At 46.2% G+C, this 23630-nt stretch overlaps 2 protein-coding genes across 7 annotated transcripts in view; one reads left to right on the forward strand and one right to left on the reverse strand.

The window, feature by feature from the left end:
• LOC143796732 (uncharacterized) overlaps positions 1-23630 on the reverse strand; it is a 612535-nt gene that overhangs the window by 217639 nt on the left and 371266 nt on the right. The window lies entirely within an intron of this gene.
• The window catches only part of LONP1 (lon peptidase 1, mitochondrial), a 701187-nt gene that overhangs the window by 88685 nt on the left and 588872 nt on the right, over positions 1-23630 (forward strand). For all 6 annotated transcript variants that reach the window (XM_077254500.1, XM_077254519.1, XM_077254480.1 and 3 more), the window contains exon 2: positions 4958-5046. In XM_077254500.1, coding sequence (XP_077110615.1) covers positions 4958-5046 — 89 coding nt within the window. The remainder of the gene's footprint in view (positions 1-4957; positions 5047-23630) is intronic.

Here is a 23630-nt window from a genome sequence, read left to right on the forward strand (position 1 = left end):
TGTTGTAGGATGAAATTGGCTCCAATCAAGCCCTGTCCTCAGGGTATGGCATGGCTTGCAAAATGGAGTGATGGCCTTCCTTATTCAAAATCCCTTTTACCTTGTACAAATCTCCCAGTTTACCAGCATTAAAGCAACCCCAGACCATCACATTGGCTCCACCATGCATGACAGATGGCGTCAGGCACTCTTCCAGCATCTTTTCAGTTGTTCTTCATCTCACAAATGTTCTTCTGTGTGATCCAAACACCTCAAACTTGGATTCGTCTGTCCATAACACTTTTTTCCAATCTTCCTCTGTCCAATGTCTGTGTTCTTTTGCCCATATTAATCTTTTCCTTTTATTAGCCACTCTGCCCTGAAGACCAGCATACCGGAGTCACCGCTTCACTGTAGACGTGGACACTGGCGTTTTGCGTGTACTATTTGATGAAGCTACCAGTTGAGGATCTGTGAGGCTTCGATTTTTCAAACTACAGACTCTTATGTACTTGTCTTGTTGCTCAGTTGTGCAGCGGGCCTCCCAATCCTTTCTACTCTGGTTAGAGCCTGTTTGTGCTCTCCTCTGAAGGGAGTAGTACACACCGTTGTAGGAAATCTTCAGTTTCTTGGCAATTTCTCGCATGGAATAGCCTTTATTTCTAAGAACAAGAATAGGCTGTCGAGTTTCACATGAAAGTTCTTTTTTTCTGGCCATTTTGAGAGTTTAATGGAAACAACAAATGTAATGCTCCAGATTCTCAACTAGCTTAAAGGAAGGTCAGGTTTATAACTTCTCTAATAAGCCAAACTGTTTTCAGCTGTGCTAACATACTTCCACAAGGGTTTCCAAGGGTATTCAAACCATCCACTAGCCTTCGTACTCAGCAAACACAAACACTGGAGTGATGGTTGTTGGAAATGGGCTTCTATATACCTATGAAGAGATTGCATTACAAACCAGACGTTTGCAGCTAAAATAGTCATTTACTCATTAACACTGTATAGAGTGTATTTCTGAATCATTTAATGTTAGCTTCATTGGAAAAAAAATGCTTTTCTTTCAAAAATAAGGACATTTCTAAGTGACCCTAAACTTTTGAACGGCAGTGTTTATTCAGTAGAAAGTGGCAGGATTGCTCCCCTGACATATTCTGGCACCACAATCCTCATCCCCGGATGCATAATTTACAAAATGTCGCCTGAAGTGCGCTATACCCATGCGCCATTTCCAACGGAGGATTCGTGTCCTGGCCTCCAGCCGAAGAGACTCCGTGGCAATACCGGATAGGTAATGTATATACTCGAGTATAATCTGACCTGAGTATAAGCAGAGACCCTAATTTTGCCACAAAAAACTGGGAAAACTTATTGACCCGAGTATAAGCCTAGGGTGGGAAATGCAGCAGCTACTGGTAAATTTAAAAAAATAAAAATAGATACCAATAAAAATGAAATTCACTGAGACATCAGTAGGTTAAATGTTTTTTGAATATCCATATTGAATCAGGAGCCCCGTAAGTTGCTTCATACAAAATGTGCACCATATAATGTTCCATAAAGTTCATGATGGGCCCCATAAGATGCTCCATAAAGTTCATGATGGGCCCCATAAGATGCTCCATACAAAAATATGCCTCATATAATGCTGCACAAAGGTTAATAATGGCCCCATAAGATGCTCCATAGCATAATATGCCCCATGCTGCTCCATAAAGGTTAGTGGCCCCATAAGATGCTCCATAGCATAATATGCCCCACATGCTTCTCCATAAAGGTTAGTGGCCCCATAAGATGCTCCATAGCATAATATGCCCCACATGCTGCGACATAAAGCTTGATAGCCCCATAAGATACTCCATTGCATAGTATGCCCCATATGCTGCTCTATAAAGATTGATGGCAACATAAGATGTTCCATAGCATAATATGCCCCCATATGCTGCTCCTTAAAGGTTGATGGGCTCCATAAGATGCTCCATAGAATAATATGCCCCATATGCTTCTTCATAAAGGTTGATGGCCCCATTAGATGCTCCATAGCATAATATTCCCCATATGCTGCTCCATAAATGTTGATGGGCCCCATAAGATGCTCCATAGCATAATATGCCCCATATAATGCTCCATAAAGGTTGATGGCCCATAACATGCTCCATAGCATAATATGCCCCGTATGCTGCTTCTGCTGCAATAAAAAAAAAAAGACATACTCACCCCTCATCGCTGGGGGAGAGGTGCCTGGGGCTTTGGCAGTCGGGGACACCGGCGCGCTATGGGGGTCAGGTGCAGGTGTCGGTGCTGCACCAAGCCCCCGGCACTTGCGATATTCACCTGTCCCCGTTTCACCTCTAAGCGCCGCTGTCTTCCGGGTCCTCTCGCTGTGGCTGTTCAGTCAGAGGGCGCTCACTAACCACGTCATCGCGCCCTCTGACCTGAATGTCACAGCCAGAGGAAGAGGAAGACACAGCGCGGCGGTGGAACGGGGACAGGTCACTATAGCATGGCTCACCCTCCCCTGTCATACTTAGCCCATCCTGGCACGTCCCTGCTACTCCATCGTCCCAGGCCGGCAGCTCCTTCCAGTGCTGAGCGGTCACATGGTACCGCTCATTAACCCCTAACCCCCAACATTAACCCCCAAGGGTGGTTTGCACGTTAATGACCGGGCAAATTTTTACCATTCTGACCACTGTCCCTTTATGAGGTTATAACTCTGGAATACTTCAATGGATTCCGGTGATTCTGACTTTGTTTTCTCGTGACATATTGTACTTCATAATAGTGGTAACATTTCTTTGATCTTGCATTTATTTGTGTAGAAAAACGGATATTTGGCAAAATTTTGAACATTTCGCAATTTTTCAATAAAACATTGCCACACTGTTTTACCCTCAGCCTGTGTTGCCAGAGTAGCGTTATTCCCACGTTAAAGGGAGAGCGGGCAGTCGGTGGATGATCCCTGGTTCATGTGGTTCTGGCTAGCAGACCCGTGGTGCCTGCCGATCCCCCCTTTCCCTTCCCCCATGTCTCCATACAATGTTTATGCACTTCAGTGCATCTGACAAGCAGGGAGGAGGCATGTCAGCTCCTGCTCTTAAGATCCCTATTGACAGCGGCAGCAGAGGGTTTAACCCCTTAAGTACCAGGGGTATTTCCGTTTTTGCAGTTTAATTTTTTGCTCTCCTTCTTCCCAGATCCATAACTTTTTAAGTTATTTTTTTTTTGTCAATGTGGCCATGTGAGGGCTTGGTTTTTGTGGGACGAGTTGTACTTTTGAATGGCACCATTGATTTTAGCAATATATCATGTACTTGAAAATGGAAACATTGAAAATGCAGTGAAATTGCAAAAAAAGTGCAATTCCACAATTGTTTTTTGTATTTTTTTTTTTTTACCATGTTCATTCAGTTAATGCTAAAACTGACTTGCCATTATGATTCTCCACATCATTACAAGTTCATAGATACCAAACATGTCTAGGTTCTTTTGTTTTCTTTTAAATAAAAAGTTGCCATTTTCTGAGATCTGTAGCGTCTCCATTTTTCGGGATCTGGGGCAAAGTGAGGGCTTATATTTTGTGCGCTGATCTGACATTTGTATTGATACCATTTTGGTGTAGATACTATCTTTTGATCGTGTGTTACTGCATTTTATTGCAATGTTGCAGCGTCCACAAAAACGCAGCCTGCAGCCCTGCTCTGTGTAGCAGAAATGCTCACTTGCTAGGAGCATCGAACGCTGGGCCGCACTCAGCGATACTGCAATGACAACACTGCACACCCTGTGTTGTCATGCCAACCTATCAGCTACCTGTGGTCATGTGACATGGACAGGGTTAATGACGCGCTTCCTGCACGTTCATATTAAATGCCTCTGTCAGAATTTGACAGCGGCAATTAACATGTTAACATCCGCTGGTGTGATCAGATCAGCTGTCATGGGCTTGAAAAGGTGCGGGCTCATCGTCGAACCCTGCACCAAACAATAGGAGGCCTCCAATGTTAGATAAATCAGTTATTGGACGTTAAGGGGTTAAACGCCCTCGATCGGTGCTAACACCAATTGTAAGCGTTGCTACAGGGTGTCAGCTCTGTGAGAGCTGACACCTGCACCCGATCGCGGCACCGAGTCACATCAAATAAATTTTTTCCACTATCATAAAGTACAATAAGTCACGAAAGAATAATCTCCGAATCAGTGGGATCCGTTAAAGTGTTCCAGAGCTAATAACCTCATAAAGTGACAGTGGTCAGAATTCAAAAAATTGGCCTGGTCAGGAAGGTGAAAACAGGCTTAGAGGCAAACTGGTTAAACCATATGCTGAATGCTGATAACAAAATAAAATGCCAGATTTCCATTTTTAAGTCACGCAGCTCCCCCCAAAAATGCAACAAAAACCTTGGGATATAAAAAAGCCCCCCCAGCTCTGTCGACGGATAAATCGTCTCAGATCTCAACATGTGTACGGTAATTTTTATTTATTTGGATGTAGTGACTGAGCCACTATTTGATGGATATGCATTACTATTGACAAACTCCACATTTTAGTGGTGGTTCATGGGGATCTACAGAGCTGAGCACATAATAGCTAAGCTGTACTTCAGCTCTGCTGTCGGGGCACTCTGTTTTATTTACACAGTCATGGGTTCATGTTTTTCATGAAATAGGGGCTCTTTAGCATAGCTTAGCTAAACTGTGGCATACCCCGACTGTTATGTTTTATTTTGTAAGGTCATTAGGTGATTAGAGTGTGTTTGACAGGCAGCATTAGAACTACTAGAGAATGGATACAGTGGCATTAGGTAGGTAATGAGAGCGCTGAGGGGTCAGAGGGTCAGAATTGCAGGGCGAGAGCTACAAATTTTAAAATTGGTTGTGTTAGCACACATGATTGATTCTGTATTTACAGATAACTGAGACTGCTTTCTGATTTTGGCAATAACCCTTTAATTTTTGTATTCTTTTTCCAACGAAGGTCAAGAATCCTATCTTGATGGCGCTTTTGAGACGTAAAGTAAGGCTTGCCCAACCCTATGCTGGTGTTTTTCTCAGGCGAGATGATAAGTAAGTACTAGTACTTATTTTCTTCTACAAGCACCAACGTTTTCCTTGCAAAAAGAGTTTTGTTTTTTTTTCCAGTTTAATATTTATTTTATTTTCAAAAAGTGACACATAACAACAAAAACATAAAATTATTTCCATTACAAATTATAATTACATTAAAAAAAAAAATAAATTTTAACAGCTATGTTAAGACAAATAATATTTACTCACAGTCCAGGTTTGCCAAATCTTTGCTACCTTTTTTCTCCTAGTGCGAGACTGAGACAACATTAATTCATATTTACAGTTACATTCAGCTTTTCGGTCAGCTCTTTTAGGGTTGGAGGAAAGGTCTCCTTCCATTTTCTAGCCAACAGTATCCGAGCCACTATCAATATATGTGATATCAACCCTCTAATTTGTTTAGGAAATATTTCCAAACCGATGTGTAAAATCGCCATTGAGGGAGTAATTTGTGCCATTACCCCGTAATCTCCATAATCAGCTTCAACACACCGCCCCAGAAGGATAAAAGCTTCGGGCACAAGTACCAGATATGTCTCTGGTTGCCTACTAATCCACATCCTCGCCAACACAAATGGGAGGATTGCGGATTAAATTTTGCAATTCTCTGGGGATAGATACCATCTCATTTGAGTTTTCTTTAATTGTTCCACGTGATTTATACAGGATGACACTCTTAACCTCCTTTATGCTATTTCCCCATAGTTTTAATTCTAATACCTCCCCTAACTCTAGTTCCCATTTTTTCATATAGGGCAGTTTAATCTCTTCCACTGGATTAATTAAAGCTCTATAAAACACTGATATTCCTTTTATAATTGGACCGGATGTTACTATAAGTTTTCCCATATTTCCCTCTCCCGTAGTACCAGAGTGTCTCGCTATTACAATTTTATTTAGAAAATTCCTAATTTGTAAATACTGATAAAAATATTTTTGTATTCCAATATATTTATTAGCCAATTGATCAAAAGGGATAACTCCAGTGATTTCCATTATGTCTGCTAAAGTTGGAATAGTTTTTTTTTTTTTTTTAATATTTACCATATATACTCGAGTATAAGCCGAGGCCCCTAATTTTGCCACAAAAACTGGGAAAACTTATTGACTCGAGTATAAGCCTAGGGTGGGAAATGCAGCAGCTGCTGGTAAATTTCAAAAATATAAATAGATACCAATAAAAGTAAAATTAATTGAGACATCAGTAGGTTAAATGTTTTTGAATATCCATATTGAATCAGGAGCCCATAAGTTGCTCCATACAAAAAATATTCCCCATATAAAGCTGCACAAAGGTTAATAATGATCCCATAAGATGCTCCACATGGCCGTATTTGCCACTAGGCACTTGAGGGCACGTGCCTAGGGCGGGACGATGCGGGGGGCGGCACCTGAGCAAGTTTTTTCTCCTACGCCTCATTGGGGGACACAGGACCATGGGTGTTATGCTGCTGCCACTAGGAGGACACTAAGTAGACAGAAAGATTAACTCCTCCTCTGCAGTATACACCCCTTCACTGGATACAATTTCAACCAGTTCTTGCTTAGTGTCTGTAGGAGGCACTTGGGTCTGTTTTCAGACCCCAACTTTCTTATTTTAGTTTTTAATTTTTATTTTCTGTAAATTTTTATTTTTTATTTAACGGAGTGAAGGGGGCGACGGATCCTTTTTTATGGGACCCGCTCTCCCCCGAACCAGCAACAGGCGAGCACGGCGAGTATACCTCCCCGTCCCTCTCCTGCGACGTATGGCGCACGGAAAGCTTGCGCCGGGGCAACGGTTCCTATACGGTCCCGATTTAACCCCCCCCTCCCGCCTGCAATAGAGCATTGTGCTCAGGAAAGGCAGCCGGAGTGGAAGATGTGCCGCAAACCCCTCTGATCATCAAGGATGCCTCACTCTCCATCCCCATCCAGGGTGCATGGATTGAGTTCACATGTGTGAACGGGGAGCACCGCGGCTGTAAGTACATTCCCCCCCTGCTCCCCCGTGTGCGGCAGTTGTGCGGCAGTTTTGCGGTCCGGGTCCCTGGGGAGAGGCGCCGCCGGCCGGGGGTCGGCGGTGCTGGGCGGAGGTTCAGAAAGCTCCGTCGCGGCCGCACATCGCCGGCAGGCCCCATAAATTTAGTCCCCGGCTTCTTCAGCCGGAGTAGGCCGCAGTGGATAAATCCCTCCCGCGTCCGTAGCTCCGCCCCCTACACTACTCGTCCCAGGCGAGAAGCGCCCTCCAAATCTCGGGGGCCATATTTCCAATATCTCTGCACGGAGCCCACGCTTCTACAGTGGTCCCTTCAAGCGCTCCACCGCCATATCTCTCCCTGGGGACACAGTCTGGACCGTGGGTAAGCTGCTTCAAGAAGGCTTAACCCCTTCCCAGAGTATACTGCCCGCTCTGTTCCAAAGGCACTATGTCTCAATCCAAGGAGACTAAAAAGGGTAACAAAAAGCACACAGTGTTTTTCACTGTATGTGCCACTTGCAATACGGCTCTGCCCCGTGCCCACAGTAGCCCACTGTGTGCGGCTTGTACCTTGCCCTCTGTGCAGCCGCCTCTTGCCGCCGCTGGTACTGTCGCCGATGCCGCAGCCGTCGACCCTGTAGAGCCTAGCCCCCCTGAGTGGGCAGCCTCTCTGTCACGATCTGTGGCTTCCCTAGCCAGGGCAATTGACTCCCTCAGGGGCCCCTTTCCAGGTCGGACCGCGGCTGATTCAGATGACGGTATGGATCCGTCCACCAGCAGGGGGCGTACCCGGTCACTTTCTATTCGGGGATCTAGCAAACACGTTCACGTTTCATCCCCTGACCATGAGCTAGCAGGCCCTTCAGTGCTTGCAAGCTCTGCTTCCCGGTCTCCTTCCCCTACCTCTGATAACTCTGAATATGAGTCCGACATTTCCTATGTTCAGGACTCCCCCTCCTCCCAAGAGTCTCTCGACTCTCTCATTGAGGCGGTCAACCAGACCCTTAAGGTGACTGAGGATTCCGTATCGGAACCCGAACACGTGGTGTCTTTCAAACGGACTAAACGTGTTCAAAAGGTTTTTGTCACTCACCCTCACTTTAAGGAGATTGTACAAAAACATAGGGATCACCCTGATAAACGTTTCATGGGACAAAAGTCCATTGAGGCAAAATACCCTTTTTCTCGGGAATTAATCAAGGACTGGCTGCAGTCTCCCTCTGTGGATCCTGCTGTGTCACACCTTGCGTCCAAGACCATCCTGTCTCTTTCGGACGGTTCCTCCGTTAAGAACCCCTCCGATCGCCAGATTGAATATCTGGCTCGTTCTGCCTTCGAGGCCACAGGAGCGTCTCTCTTCCCATCCTTCGCCACCTCCTGGGTGGCGAAGGCTATGGTCGCCTGGACCGAGACTCTTTCCTCTACCATCCAAGCCAGTGACTTACATCCAGAAGCCGGCATCCTGGTTAACCAGATAGCGCAGGCCGGAGACTTCATAGTCAACGCCTCTATGGACGCAGCCAATTGCGCTGCACAGGCAGCCGCCAATGCAATCTCCATCAGGAGAGCCCTGTGGCTCAGGGATTGGCGAGCAGATTCGGCTTCCAAACGTTCTCTAACAGCCCTGCCTTTCCAGGCTGGTCGGTTATTTGGAGACAAATTGGACCAAATGATCTCGGATGCTACCGGAGGGAAAAGTAAATTTCTCCCCCAGAAAAAACCTACCCGGTCCTTTCGGTACCAGCAGCAACCTCCATTTCGGCCTTTTCGGCCCAACGCCAACTGGTCTTCTACGTCCTCTACCTCCGCATCAGGACGAGGTTCGCGCGGTGGCCGAGGCACCCAGGTCTCTTACAGACCTACTCGCAACTGGAGACCCAGGCCTAATCCACCTGGGTCTAAGGGATCCGCATCCCATGGATCCTCCGCCCAATGACTCCTTGCAGCAGCCGGTGGGCACCAACAAAGTAGGCGGACGCCTGCTCTTGTTTCGCCAAGCCTGGCTCTCAGTCGTCTCCGACGAGTGGGTCAGAGAACTGGTGTCCACCGGATACAAAATAGAATTTTCCTTTCCCCCCCCTACGCGCTTCTTCCAGTCTTGTCCTCAAAGGTCAAAGGCCACTGCGTTTCTCCAGGCAATACGGGCACTGCAAAGGGACGGAGTCATCATTCCGGTCCCCCTAGAACAAAGATTCCAGGGTTTCTATTCGAATCTATTCGTGGTCCCAAAGAAAGACGGATCACTACGTCCGATACTAGACCTAAAGCTACTGAACAGATTCGTAAAAATCCGGCACTTCAGGATGGAGTCCCTCCGTTCTGTAGTCGCGTCTATGGAAACAAGAGAATTCCTGGCATCCATAGACATCAAGGATGCCTACCTGCACATACCAATCTTCCCTCCACATCAGCAGTTCCTTCGCTTCGCTTTTCGCGGGGAACACTTCCAATTTGTGGTCTTGCCCTTCGGTCTCGCCACCGCTCCCAGAGTCTTCACGAAGGTCATGGCGGCTGCCATGGCCATTCTTCATTCCAGGGGAGTGGTGGTAATTCCGTACCTGGACGACCTACTGATAAAGGGTCCTTCCTACCCAGCGTGCGAAGAGTCCGTCGTTCTCACGGTGGATACTCTTACTCGCCTGGGATGGAAGATAAACTTCGAAAAGTCTTCTCCAATTCCGGCTCAACAGATCTCTTTTCTGGGGATGATACTAGACACTTCCCGCGGTCTGGTCATACTCCCTCAAGACAAGGCTTTGGCCTTGCGGCAGGGAGCTCAGAGTCTTTCCCGTCCAATCTCCCACTCCATTCGTACCAGCATGCGAGTTCTCGGGCAGATGGTAGCTGCCATGGAAGCGGTCCTATTTGCGCAGTTTCACCTCCGTCCCCTGCAGCATGCGCTACTGTCGGCTTGGGACGGCAACCCGTCCTCCCTCGACCGCAGATTCATCCTGCCCCCACGGGTCAGGAAAACCCTCAGGTGGTGGACGCTGAAGTCCTCCCTAACCCAGGGAAGGTCCTTTCTCCCAGTACGGTGGCTGGTGGTGACCACCGATGCCAGTCTTCAACCATCACACAGCCCAGGGGCGGTGGTCCATTCAAGAATCTCGCCTTGCCATCAATATCCTCGAGATTCGAGCTATCCGGCTAGCTTTGTTCCAGTTTCACCGCTTTCTGGCAGGTCACCCAGTCAGAATCCAGTCCGACAACGCCACGGCCGTGGCGTACATCAACCGTCAGGGCGGAACCCGCAGCAGGACGGCCATGCTCGAGGTGTCTCACATCCTTCATTGGGCGGAGTCAAACCAGTCGCCCATCTCGGCGATCTACATTCCAGGTGTGGAGAATTGGGAGGCGGACTTTCTCAGCCGCCAGGGCCTCGCCGCCGGAGAGTGGTCCCTTCACCCGGAGGTCTTCCAGCAGATTTGCCATCGCTGGGGGACCCTGGATGTGGATCTCATGGCTTCCAGGATGAACAACAAGGTTCCTCAGTTCTTTGCTCGGTCCCTCGACCCACGGGCCCTCGGAGTAGACGCCCTGGTCTTGCCTTGGCGCCAATTCCGCCTCCCGTACATTTTTCCTCCTCTTCCCCTGCTACCGAGGGTCATCAAAAAGATCAGGGCAGAGGGGGTGCCAGTGATTCTCGTCGCGCCAGACTGGCCGCGTCGGGCATGGTACGCCGAACTGGTTCAGCTGGTAGCCGATGTCCCCTGGCGTCTTCCAGATCGCGTGGATCTTCTTTCACAGGGCCCGATTTACCACCAGAACTCAGGGGCCCTGTCTTTGACGGCTTGGCCGTTGAGTCCTGGATCCTAGGCCAAGCGGGTTTCACTCCCGAGGTGTCCTCCACCATGATCAGAGCCAGGAAACCTGTTTCCATGCGCAGTTACCACCGTACCTGGCGAATTTTTTTCTCATGGTGTGATGCTCAGGGACGATCTCCTCTAGTATTCTCTGTTCCTTCCATACTAGAGTTTCTTCAGTCTGGACTAGAGTCGGGACTTGCCCTTAGCTCCCTAAAGGGTCAGGTTTCGGCTTTGTCAGTCTTTTTCCAGAGGAAGATTGCCATTAGGTTGCCGGTGAAAACTTTTTTCCAGGGAGTTTCCCGTGTGGCGCCTCCCTACAAATCGCCCTTGGATCCGTGGGATCTTAATTTGGTTCTCGGAGCTCTTCAGGAGACTCCCTTCGAACCGCTACAGGACGTTTCCTTGACCTTCCTTTCCTGGAAGGTAGTTTTCCTTGTAGCCATTACGTCCATCAGAAGGGTTTCGGAGTTGGCTGCACTCTCCTGCCGCCCTCCCTTTCTAATTTTTCATCCGGACAACGCGGTATTGAGGACCTCTCCCACCTTTTTACCCAAGGTTGTCTCTTCTTTCCACCTCAATGAGTAGATTGTTCTGCCTTCGTTCTGCCCGGCACCATCCCATCGTATCGAAAAGGCTCTCCACACTCTTGATGTGGTGAGGGCTCTTCGTCGGTACGTCTCTAGGACGGCTCCCTTCCGCACGTCGGACGTCCTGTTCGTACTTCCAGAGGGGCCCAGGAAGGGTTCCCCCGCTTCAAAGGCCACTCTGGCTAAATGGATTCGATCAGCCATTCAAGAATCCTATCGTGTCAAAGGGGTTCCTATCCCAGAGGGGATCAAGGCCCATTCTACTCGGTCGGTGGGCGCCTCGTGGGCCATTCGGCACCAGGCGTCAGCACAGCAGGTCTGCAAGGCTGCGACGTGGTCCAGTTTGCACACTTTTACCAAGCATTACCACATTCTATCTCTTCCGCAGACGCCGCCCTTGGCAGGCGCATTCTGCAAGCGGCAGTTCCTTAAGCCGTAGGCCAGTGGTACATGGGGTATTAGCATATTGCTCCCCACCCAGGGACTGCTTTTGTACGTCCCATGGTCCTGTGTCCCCCAATGAGGCGTAGGAGAAAAAGATTTTTGTATACTCACCGTAAAATCTTTTTCTCCGAGACACTCATTGGGGGACACAGCACCCACCCTGTTAGCCTGTTCTTTTGGCTTGTTGTTTACTTCTTAGTTTTGACATAGTCTGTCTTTGTTCATGCTCCTACTGCTTTACTACCGAACTGGTTGAAATTGTATCCAGTGAAGGGGTGTATACTGCAGAGGAGGAGTTAATCTTTCTGTCTACTTAGTGTCCTCCTAGTGGCAGCAGCATAACACCCATGGTCCTGTGTCCCCCCAATGAGTGTCTCGGAGAAAAAGATTATACGGTGAGTATACAAAAATCTCTTTTTTTTTTTTTTTTTTTTTTATTTAAGTCCTGGGTCACCTTCCGACCGACAGCCCCCCCCCCCCCCCCCCCCCCCGGCGCCACCCGCCTGCCTGCCTCACACCCTCCTTGAAAACGTCATACTCACCCTGCTCCAGTGATGCCTGGTCTCAGCGCCTGCAGCTCATCCTGAGTGAGCGGTCACGTGGTACCGCTCATCAAGGTCATGAATATGGGCATATTCATATTCATGACCTTAATGAGCGGTACCACATGACCACTCACGCAGGAAGAAAATGCTGCGTCGCGAGTCTGGACAGAGCTAGAGGGATGTTCGGCGCAGTGTGTGAAAGGTGAGTATGAGGGACGGGGGGGGGTGGCGGGACGGTGGGATGAAGGAGGACGGGGAGCCGAGCCATGCATGGAGCATCCTGTGTGGCCATTATACAGTATGGAGCATCATGTGTGGCCATTATACAGTATTGAGCATCATGTGTGGCCATTATACAGTATTGAGCATCATGTAGGGCCATTATACAGTATGTGGAGCACTGCGTAGCCATTATACAGTATGGAGCATCACGTGTGGCCATTATACAGTATTGAGCATCATGTGGGGTCATTATACAGTATGGAACATCATGTTTGGCCATTATACAGTATTGAGCATCATGTCTGGCAATTATACAGCATGGAGCACTGTGTGGCTTTATTTTTTTTTTTGTTTATAATTATTATTTATGAAGCAGTGTGATCAGCAGTGCTAAATGGGTGTGGTTGGGACATGGATATGGGTGTGACTAGTTGTGAAATGGGTGTGGTCAGAGGCGTGGCCTAAAATTTGCCACGGCGCACATAGTGCACAGCAAACTTTATACCTCTTTCCTTTCTTCAAAAGTTGGGAGGTATGGTACCGCATTTGCCAGATCACGGCAAGTGCTGCAAATCCCATAGGGAATGATTGAGGCCAAACGCAGTGTTGCTGTAAGTGATCCATTACGCAGCAGATGCAGAAAAACTGAACGATCTGCTGCAAAAGGCGACTTTCACATCAGCGATTCTTGCCAAAGTCACTGCCGATAGTGTCATACTCACCAAAGGGGGAGGCAGCACTATAAGTGCCTAGGGCAGCGTAATATATAGAATTAAGAGTCCTCAGTGGTTGATACCTTTTAATGGCTAACTGAAAAGATGGTAACAAATTGCAAGCTTTCGAGACTACACATGTCTCTTCATCAGGCAAAGACTAAAACAAATTCTGAAGAATCACATATTTATGCACAACAGCATAGAAAGAAGAAGAAAAAAAAAAAAAAAAGGGAGGAACCATGGATAAGACAAGTGACATGAAGCAGAATTACCATGGGTGATAAACAGTTATGTCCATAGATATTGGGCCAGTTCTTGGATAAGGATTTTTTATTGGGGTCTCCTTCTGTTGTGATGACCCCACATGGTCTGAGGGGAAAGTTCCTTAGTTGATGTAAAAAGACATAAATCTGTGCGACACATTCATTCCTGCAGTGAAAGTGTCAAAGGTCGTCATCAGTTTATATTCCCAGACTCTTCTGTCTCTCTTTGAAGCTACCTTTTAACACAAGTAATTTCATGTCCATAATGTTATGATTTGGGAGACAAAAATGTATTGCCACAGGTAGATCTAGGTAGGGCAGCGTAAACTCTAAATACGGCCCTGATGCTCCATATTAAAATATGCCCCATATAACGTTGCATTAAAAGTTAATGATGGCCGCATATGATGCTCCATAGAATAATATACTCCATATAATGCTCCATAAAGGTTGATGGCCCCAAAAGATGCTCCATAGACTAATATGCCCCATACGCTTCTGCTGTGATTAAAAGGAAAAAAAAAAAAACAACATACTCACCTCTCGTCGTTGGGGCCAGGCCAGGTGCTGGTGTCCTAAACAGGCAGGGACATCGGCGCGCTATGGCCAGGTGCTGGGACAATGACTCAAGTATAATCCGAGAGGGGCACTTTCAGCCTAAAAAACTGGGCCAAAAATCTCGGCTTATACTCGAGTGTGTATATATATATGTATATATATGTATATATATATGTATATATATGTATATATATATGTATATATATGTATATATGTATATATATGTATATATATGCATATATATATGTATATGTATATATATGTATGTGTGTATATGTGTATGTGTGTGTGTGTATGTGTGTGTATGTGTATATATATATATATATATATATATATATATATATATATATATATATATATATATATATATATATATATATATATATATATAAAATATTCTCAGTACAGACAGGTCTTTCTCATGTAAAGATTTTTTTGTATTTTCATGAATATCAAAATTGTACATTCACACTGAAGGCATCCAAACTATGAATTAACACATGTGGAATTATATACTTAACAAAAAAGTGTGAGACAACTGAAATTATGTCTTATATTCTAGGTTCTTCAAAGTAGCCACCTTTTGCTTTGATGACTGCTTTGCACACTCCCTGCATTCTCTTGATGAGCTTCAAGAGGTAGTCACCGGGAATAGTCTTCCAACAATCTTGAAGGAGTGCCCATAGATGCTTAGCACCTGTTGGCTCTTTTGCCTTCACTCTGCGGTCCAGCTCACCCTAAACCATCTCAATTGGGTTCAGGTCCGGTGACTGTGGAGGCCAGGTCATCTGGCGTAGCATCCCATCATTCTCCTTCCTGGTCAAATAGCCCTTACACAGCCTGGTGGTGTGTTTGGGGTCATTGTCCTGTTGTAAAATAAATGATGGTCCAACTAAACGCAATCTGGATGGAATAGCATGCCGCTGCAAGATGCTGTGGTAGCCATGCTGGTTCAGTGTGCCTTCAATTTTGAATAAATCCCCAAAAGTGTCACCAGCAAAGCACCCCCACACCATCAAACCTCCTCCTCCATGCTTCACGGTGGGAACCAGGCATGTAGAGTCCATCCCTTCACCTTTTCTGCGTCGCACAAAGACACGGTGGTTGGAACCAAAGATCTCAAATTTGGACTCATCAGACCAAAGCACATATTTCCACCGGTCTAATGTCCATTCCTTGTGTTCTTTAGCCCTTACAAGTCTCTTCTGCTTGTTGCCTGTCCTTAGCAGTGGTTTCCTAGCAGCTAATTTACCATGAAGGCCTGCTGCACAAAGTCTCCTCTTAACAGTTGTTGTAGAGATGTGTCTGCTGCTAGAACTCTGTGTGGCATTGACCTGGTCTCTAATCTGAGCTGCTCTTGACCTGCGATTTCTGAGGCTGGGGACTCGGATAAACTTTTCCTCAGAAGCAGAGGTGACTCTTCCTTTCCTGGGGTGGTCCTCATGTGAGCCAGTTTCTTTGTGGCTCTTGATGGTTTTTGCAACTGCACTTGGGGACACTTTCAAAGTTTTCCCAATTTTCCGGACTGACTGACCTACATTTCTTAAAGTAATGATGGCCACTCGTTTTTCTTTACTTAGCTGCTTTTTTCTTTCCATAATACAAGTTCTAACAGTCTATTCAGTAGGACTATCGGCTGTGTATCTACCAGATTTCTGCTCAACACAGCTGATGGTCCGAACCCCATTCATAAGGCAAGAAATCCAACTTATTAAACATGACAGGGCACACCTGTGAAGTGAAAACCATTTCCAGTGACTACCTCTTGAAGCTCATCAAGAGAATGCCAAGAGTGTGCAAAGCAGTCATCAAAGCAAAAGGTGGCTACTTTGAAGAACTTAGAATATAAAACATAATTTCAGTTGTTTCACACTTTTTTGTTAACATGTGTTAATTCATAGTTTTGATGCCTTAAGTGTGAATTTACAATTTTCATAGTAATGAAAATACAGAAAAATCTTTAACCCCTTTACCCCCAAGGGTGGTTTGCACGTTAATGACCGGACCAATTTTTACAATTCTGACCACTGTTTTGACCAAGGGTAACAGGAGAAATTGGACCCCAAAAGTTGTTGTCCAATGTGTCCTGAGTACGCTGATACCCCATATTGTGGGGTAAACCCTTGTTTGAGCGCATGGGAGAGCTCGGAAGGGAAGGAGCACTGCTTTACTTTTTCAACGCAGAATTGGCTGGAATTGAGATCAGACGCCATGTCGTGTTTGGAGAGCCCCTGATGTGCCTAAACCAGGGGTGTCAAACTGCATTCCTCGAGTGCCGCAAACAGGTCGTGTTTTCAGGATTTCCTTGTATTGCACAGGTGATAATTTATCCACCTGCACAGATATTGATTCCAGCACCTTGTGCAATGCTAAGGAAATCTTGAAAACACGCATGGTTTGAGGCCCTCGAGGAATGCAGTTTGACACCCCTAGCCTAAACAGTGGAAACCCCCCAATTATAACTGAAACCCTAATCCAAACACATCCCTAACCCTAATCCCAACGGTAACCCTAACCACACCCCTAACCCTAATCCCAACCCTATTCCCAACTGTAAATGTAACCCTAACTCTAACTTTAGCCCCAACCCTAACTGTAGCCTTAACCCTAGCCTTAACCCTAGCCCTAACCCTTGCCCTTGCCCTAACCCTTGCCCTAACCCTTGCCCTAACCCTTGCCCTAACCCTTGCCCTAACCCTAATCTTAATGGGAAAATAGAAATAAATACATTGTTTTAATTTTTTAATTTTTCGGTAACTAAGGGGGTGATGAAGGGGGGTTTGATTTACTTTTATAGCAGATTTTTTATGATTGGCAGCCGTCACACACTGAAAGACGCTTTTTATTGCAAAAAATATTTTTTGCGTTACCACATTTTGAGAGCTGTATTTTTTCCTAATTTTGGTCCACAGAGTCATGTGAGGTCTTGTTTTTTGCGGGACGAGTTTACTTTTTTATTGGTAACATTTTCGGGCATGTGACATTTTTTGATCGCTTTTTATTCCGATTTTTGTGAGGCAGAATGGCACTTTGCTGTGCACTGTGTCAGATCGGCGATCTGAGGTGCACAGATCCAGGCTGTGAAGCCACCTCCCTGCAGGCCCCGGATGCCGCGGCCATTTTGGATCCGGGCCTGCTGCAGGGAGGAAGGAGGTAAGAGACCCTTGGAGCAACGCGATCACATCGCGTTGCTCCGGGGGTCTCAGGGAAGCACGCAGGGAGCCCCCTCCATGACCGCTCCTGGCACTTAGTGCCGGATGTCAGCTGTGATAATCAGCTGACACCTGGCCGCGATCGGCCGCGCTCCCCACACGAGCGCGGCCGATCGCATATGACGTACTATATATCAAAAATAAAGATTATTATCCCGTCGGTGGTCATACGGGCCCACCCCACCTCGACGGGATAGTACGTCTAATGTCAGAAAGGGGTTAAATGAGAAGGTGTGTCCAAACTTTTGGTCTGTACTGTATGTGTGTGTATATGTGTATGTAATATATATATATATATATATATATATATATATATATATATATATACATACATACATACATACATACATACATACATACATACATACATACATACATACATACATACATACATACATACATACATATATATATATATACATACATACACACACACACACACACACACACACACACACACACACACACACACACACACACACACACACACACACACACACACACACACACACACACACACACACCGTATTTTCCGGCATATAAGATGACTGGGCGTATAAGACGACCCCCAACTTTTCCAGTTAAAATATAAAATCTTCTTAAAAGTCGGGGGTCTTCTTATACGCCGTATGTCATCTTATAGGGCTGGTGAATATGTGCCTTTTGGCGTGGGGAGTGGTCCCGATGACGAAGAGAGGGGGCGTCTCACAGTAAAGTGTGAGTGGAGTATATCATTGCGGCAGCGTGGGGGTCTCTGTGCTTTGAGCGGCATCTTCGAGCCGTGGGCGCTGTGGGGCGGCGGTGGCACATCTTCTTGCAGCGTTGGGGCTCCTCCGGCATCTCCTCCAGGCCCGGAGGCACCGGCAGCCCCATTGCTGTGATGCGGTGGCCTCCGGGAAAATGGCCGCTGCTCAGATTCAGATCTCGTCTCCCGAGATCTCGGGAGACGAGATCTGAATCTGAGCAGCGGCCATTTTCCCGGAGGCTGCGATGCGGTGGCCTCCGGGAAAATGGCCGCTGGGGGCGGCGCATGCTCAGATTCAGATCTGAATCTGAGCAGCGGCCATTTTCCCGGAGGTCACCGCATCACAGCAATGGGGCTGCCGGTGCCTCCGGGCCTGGAGGAGATGCCGGAGGAGCCCCGACGCTGCAAGAAGATGCGCCGCCGCCCCACAGCACCCTCGGCACGAAGATGCGCCACCGCCCTACAGCACAGAGCACCCACGGCACGAAGAGGAGCTGCCGCTCCCAGCACAGAGACCCCCACGCTGCCGCAATGAGGTAATAAGGGGATATACTCCACTCACACTTTACTGTGAGACGCCCCCTCTCTTCGTCATCAGGACCACTCCCCCCCCCCCCCCCCCACCCACCCACCATATGCACATTTTATCTGTACCCGGCGTATAAGGCGACCCCAGACTTTTAAAGGCAACATTTACATGCCATAGTTCTGGTGCAACTTTTAACTGCTGCAGTCTTTTTACATTTTCTCTGTACACTCCACTAGTCTTGCTTGATAACATCTATTTCACTTGGAAGGAGAAAGAGGTATTCTCATGTTTGACAAATGAAAATTAAGGGGAACCTGTCACCAAGAAAATGCAGTCCAATATACAGGCACCATGGTATTGGGCAGGTTGAATGGAGGAAAATAACTTTTGTGAGAAAAGACTCAGTATAAGGCTGGGGTCATCAATTGGGCTCATTATGCTAATGTTACTCAAATCAAACTCTGTTGGAGTTTTAGCAAGTGTCACCTTAGTGTGATCCGATGCTCTTGCATGAGAAAATTGCAGAAACAGATGCTGAGAACATGAAGAATTACAATTACACTATGCAACAAAAAAAATTCTGTTTTAAGTGTTATTTTCTGTTTAATTGTGCATTCCTTCTTTTGGAAAAAGTTCATGTACCCTAGAAATGTCACTTTTGTGTCTGTCACAATGGTGGTATGATACTTAACGTAGTCCAATAGCAAATCAACTATATTAGAATTTCATTGTTCATGTGAACTACACATTAATATCTTTTTTTTTTTTCCCCTTCCCTATGACAGCACCGCACATTGAGAGATGGTATCTGCCCCCAGGAACAGGAAACCTGTAGCAGAGATAAAAGAAGGGGGCGGCACCTCTCTCCTCAGTTTTTGGTTTCCTGTTCCTGCAGGCGGATGCCTGTGCTGAAAATACCTCCAGAGGGATCCCACTCTGATGTTTTCCGGTCCGGAGGCCGAGGTCCAGGGGGGCTGCAGCTGGGCTCGGTGGTGCGCACCCGTAATCCCGGCCATGGGGAGCTGTCTGGCCACGCTCGTCTTCCTTGCTGGACTCCCCGGCGGCCACTCCTGTCAGGAGGCTGGGCCAGGGTGCAGGAGTGCCCATCACGACGCTGGCGCCGACTGAAAGGGTGACGACTTCCGGTCGCATCGGAAGTAACTTCACACGCCGGAGTGAGAGGGTGTGCTGGACGCTTCCAGATGGGAGTTGTTCCAGAAGCGCGCACACCGCTCCACTCATAGAAAACAAAACAGCGCACAGCACCCAGCGGTGTACAGCCTCAAGCATGGCGGACCCCGCTGCAGATGGACGCGCACCAGAAGAGGACCCACAGCCTGTCGTGGTATTCATGAGTTCGGTGGCTGAGTGCCTTTGTAAGGCAAAGCACACCATTAGTGACCGCCCTATATCATGTTTATATTGTAGGGTAAAGAAGCCACCACAAAGCAGAATAATAGGGTGTGTGCGTTATGCGGGGAAACCCTCCCTAAAATATACGAGAAACGGATCTGTCAGCCGTGTATTGATAAAACAGTAGCCGAAGAGTCGCCATCCCTACTCCAAAGCATTAAAACCATCATTAGGGATGAGGTGAATATGTCAGTTAAAAGAACAAATGACGCTCAACTCTGAAAAACCCACCCCTTCTCAAAAACCCCAAAGCTCTGATATAGACTCAGAGGATGAGCTGGGAGAATTAACCCCCTCGGAAATGTGAGAATTAGACTCATCTGATGAGGAGTATGGCCACCCTTATTTTTTTATCCGAGAATATTGGGGAATTGCTAAAATTGGTTAGGTCCACTATGGGAGTTGAAACGCCCAAGGAACAAAGCATGGTACAAGACTCTGTTTAGCAATTTAGAAGGGAAAAAACGTAAGGTTTCTCCTTTTCATGAAAGCCTCCTAAATTTAATAAAAAGAGTGGAAAAAACCTAACAATAAGATGTCGGTACCGCAGACACTAAAACGTAAATATCCATTTGATGAGGAAGTCTGTGATGAATGGGAGAAAGCCCCAAGACTAGATGCGGCCATCGCCAGCACCTCTAAAGGAATAGCCCTACCATTTGAAGATATGGGTGCCTTAAAAGACCCGCTTGACAAGAAGGCTGATGCTTTCTTAAAATTCGCTTGGGAAGCGTCAGCGTGGTTATTCAAGCCTGAGGTTGCCACCACTTGCACAGCTCGTGCTATGGTTAAGTGGTTGGAGGAATTAACTGAGCAAATTAAAAATAAATGCCCTCAATACAGAAAGCGGCAGGTTTTCTAGCTGACGCGTCGGTGGACTACTCCGGTCGATGTGCCGCCAGTGCGTGCGCCCTATCAAACTCGGGGCGTAGGGCATTGTTGCTAAAAAACTGAAACGAAGACTTCCAGTCAAAAGTAAAACTTTGTGCATTCCCTTGTGAGGGTCAGTACCTTTTTGGGAAAACATTAGATGAACTACTGGATAAAAAGAAATGGTTTCCACTCCCTCCCTTCTTTAACCTCTTCACCCCCAAGGGTGGTTTGCACGTTAATGACCAGGCCAATTTTTACAATTCTGACCACTGTCCCTTTATGAGGTTATAACTCTGGAACGCTTCAACGGATCTTGGCGATTCTGACATTGTTTTCTCGTGACATATTGTACTTCATGATGGTGGTAAAATTTCTTCGATATAACTTGCGTTTATTTGTTAAAACGGATATTTGGCGAAAATTTTGAAAATTTCGCAATTTTCCAACTTTGAATTTTTATGCCCTTAAATCACAGACATATGTCACGCAAAATACTTAATAAGTAACATTTCCCACATGTCTACTTTACATCAGCACAATTTTGGAACCAAATTTTTTTTTTGTTATTTTGTTATAAGGGTTAAAAATTGACCAGCAATTTCTCATTTTTACAACACCATTTTTTTTCAGGGACCACATCTCATTTGAAGTCATTTTGAGGGGTCTATATGACAGAAAATACCCAAGTGTGACACCATTCTAAAAACTGCACCCCTCAAAACCACATTCAAGAAATTTATTAACCCTTCAGGTGTTTCACAGGAATTTTTGGAATGTTTGAAAAAAAGTTAAATGTTCATTTTTATTTACACAAAATTTATTTCAGCTCCAATTTGTTTTATTTTACCAAGGGTAACAGGAGAAAATGGACCCCAAAAGTTGTTGTACAATTTGTCCTGAGTACGCTAATACTCCATATGTGGGGGTAAACTACTGTTTGGGCGCATGGCAGAGCTCGGAAGGAAAGGAGCGCCATTTGACTTTTCAATGCAAAATTAACTGGAATTGAGATGGGACGCCATGTTGCGTTTGGAGAGCCCCTGATGTGCCGAAACATTGAAACCCCCCACAAGTGACACCATTTTGGAAAGTAGACCCCTTAAGGAACTTATCTAGATGTGTGTTGAGCACTTTGACCCAACAAGAGCTTCACAGAAGTTTATAATGCAGAGCCGTAAAAATAAAAAATCATATTTGTTCACAAAAATGATCTTTTTGCCCCCATTTTTTTATTTTCTTAAGGGTAAGAAAAGAAATTAGACCACAAAAGTTGTTGTGCAATTTGTCCTGAGTACGACGATACCCCATATGTGGGGGTAAACCACTGTTTGGGCGCATAGCAGAGCTCGGAAGGGAAGGAGCGCTATTTTACTTTTCAATGCAAAATTTACTGGAATTAAGATGGGACGCCATGTTGCGTTTGGAGAGCCCCTGATGTGCCTAAACATTAAAACCCCCCACAAGTGACACCATTTTGGAAAGTAGACCCCCTAAGGAACTTATCTAGATGTGTTTTGAGAGCTTTGAACCCCCAAGTGTTTCACTACAGTTTATAACGCAGAGCCGTGAAAATAAAAATTCCTCTTTTTTCACAGAAATGATTTTTTATCCCCCAGCTTTGTATTTTTACAAGGGTAACATAATAAATTGGACCCCAAAAGTTGTTGTTCAATTTGTCCTGAGTACGCTGATACCCCATATGTGGGGGGGAACCACTGTTTGGGCGCATGACAGAGCTCGGAAGGGAAGGAGCGCCATTTGGAATGCAGACTTAAATGGATTGGTCTGCAGGCGTCACGTTGCATTTGCAGAGCCCCTGATGTACCCAAACAGTAGAAACCCCCCACAAGTGACCCCAAATTGGAAACTAGACCTCCCAAGGAACTTATCTAGATGTGTTGTGAGAACTTTGAACCCCCAAGTGTTTCACTACATTTTATAACGCAGAGCCGTGAAAATAAAAATTATTTTTTTCACAAAAATGATTTTTTAGCCCCCAGTTTTGTATTTTCACAAGGGTAACAGGATAAATTGGACCCCAAAAGTTGTTGTCCAATTTGTCCTGTGTACGCTGATACCCCATATGTGGGGGTAAACCACTGTTTGGGCGCATGGCAGAGCTCGGAAGGGAAGGAGCGCCGTTTGGAATGCAGACTTAGATGGATTGGTCTGCAGGCGTCACGTTGCATTTGCAGAGCCCCTGATGTACCTAAACAGTAGAAACCCCCCACAAGTGACCCCAAATTGGAAACTAGACCTCCCAAGGAACTTATCTAGATGTGTTGTGAAAACTTTGAACCCCCAAGTGTTTCACTACAGTTTACAAACGCAGAGCCGTGAAAATAAAAAATCTTTTTTTTCCCACAAAACTTATTTTTTAGCCCCCAGTTTTGTATTTTCCCAAGGGTAACAGGAGAAATTGGACCCCAAAAGATGTTGTCCAATTTGTCCTGAGTACGCCGATACCCCATATGTTTGGGTAAACCCCTGTTTGGGCACACGGGAGAGCTCTGAAGGGAAGGAGCACTGTTTTACTTTTTCAACGCAGAATTGTCTGGAATTGAGATCGGATGCCATGTCCCGTTTGGAGAGCCCCTGATGTGCTTAAACAGTGGAAACCCCCCAATAATAACTGAAACCCTAATCCAAACACACCCCTTACCCTAATCCAAACGGTAACCCTAACCACACCACTAACCCTGACACAC

Source organism: Ranitomeya variabilis, chromosome 1, assembly GCF_051348905.1.
Source record: "Ranitomeya variabilis isolate aRanVar5 chromosome 1, aRanVar5.hap1, whole genome shotgun sequence".
In the NCBI taxonomy this organism is placed as follows: Eukaryota; Metazoa; Chordata; class Amphibia; order Anura; family Dendrobatidae; genus Ranitomeya; species Ranitomeya variabilis.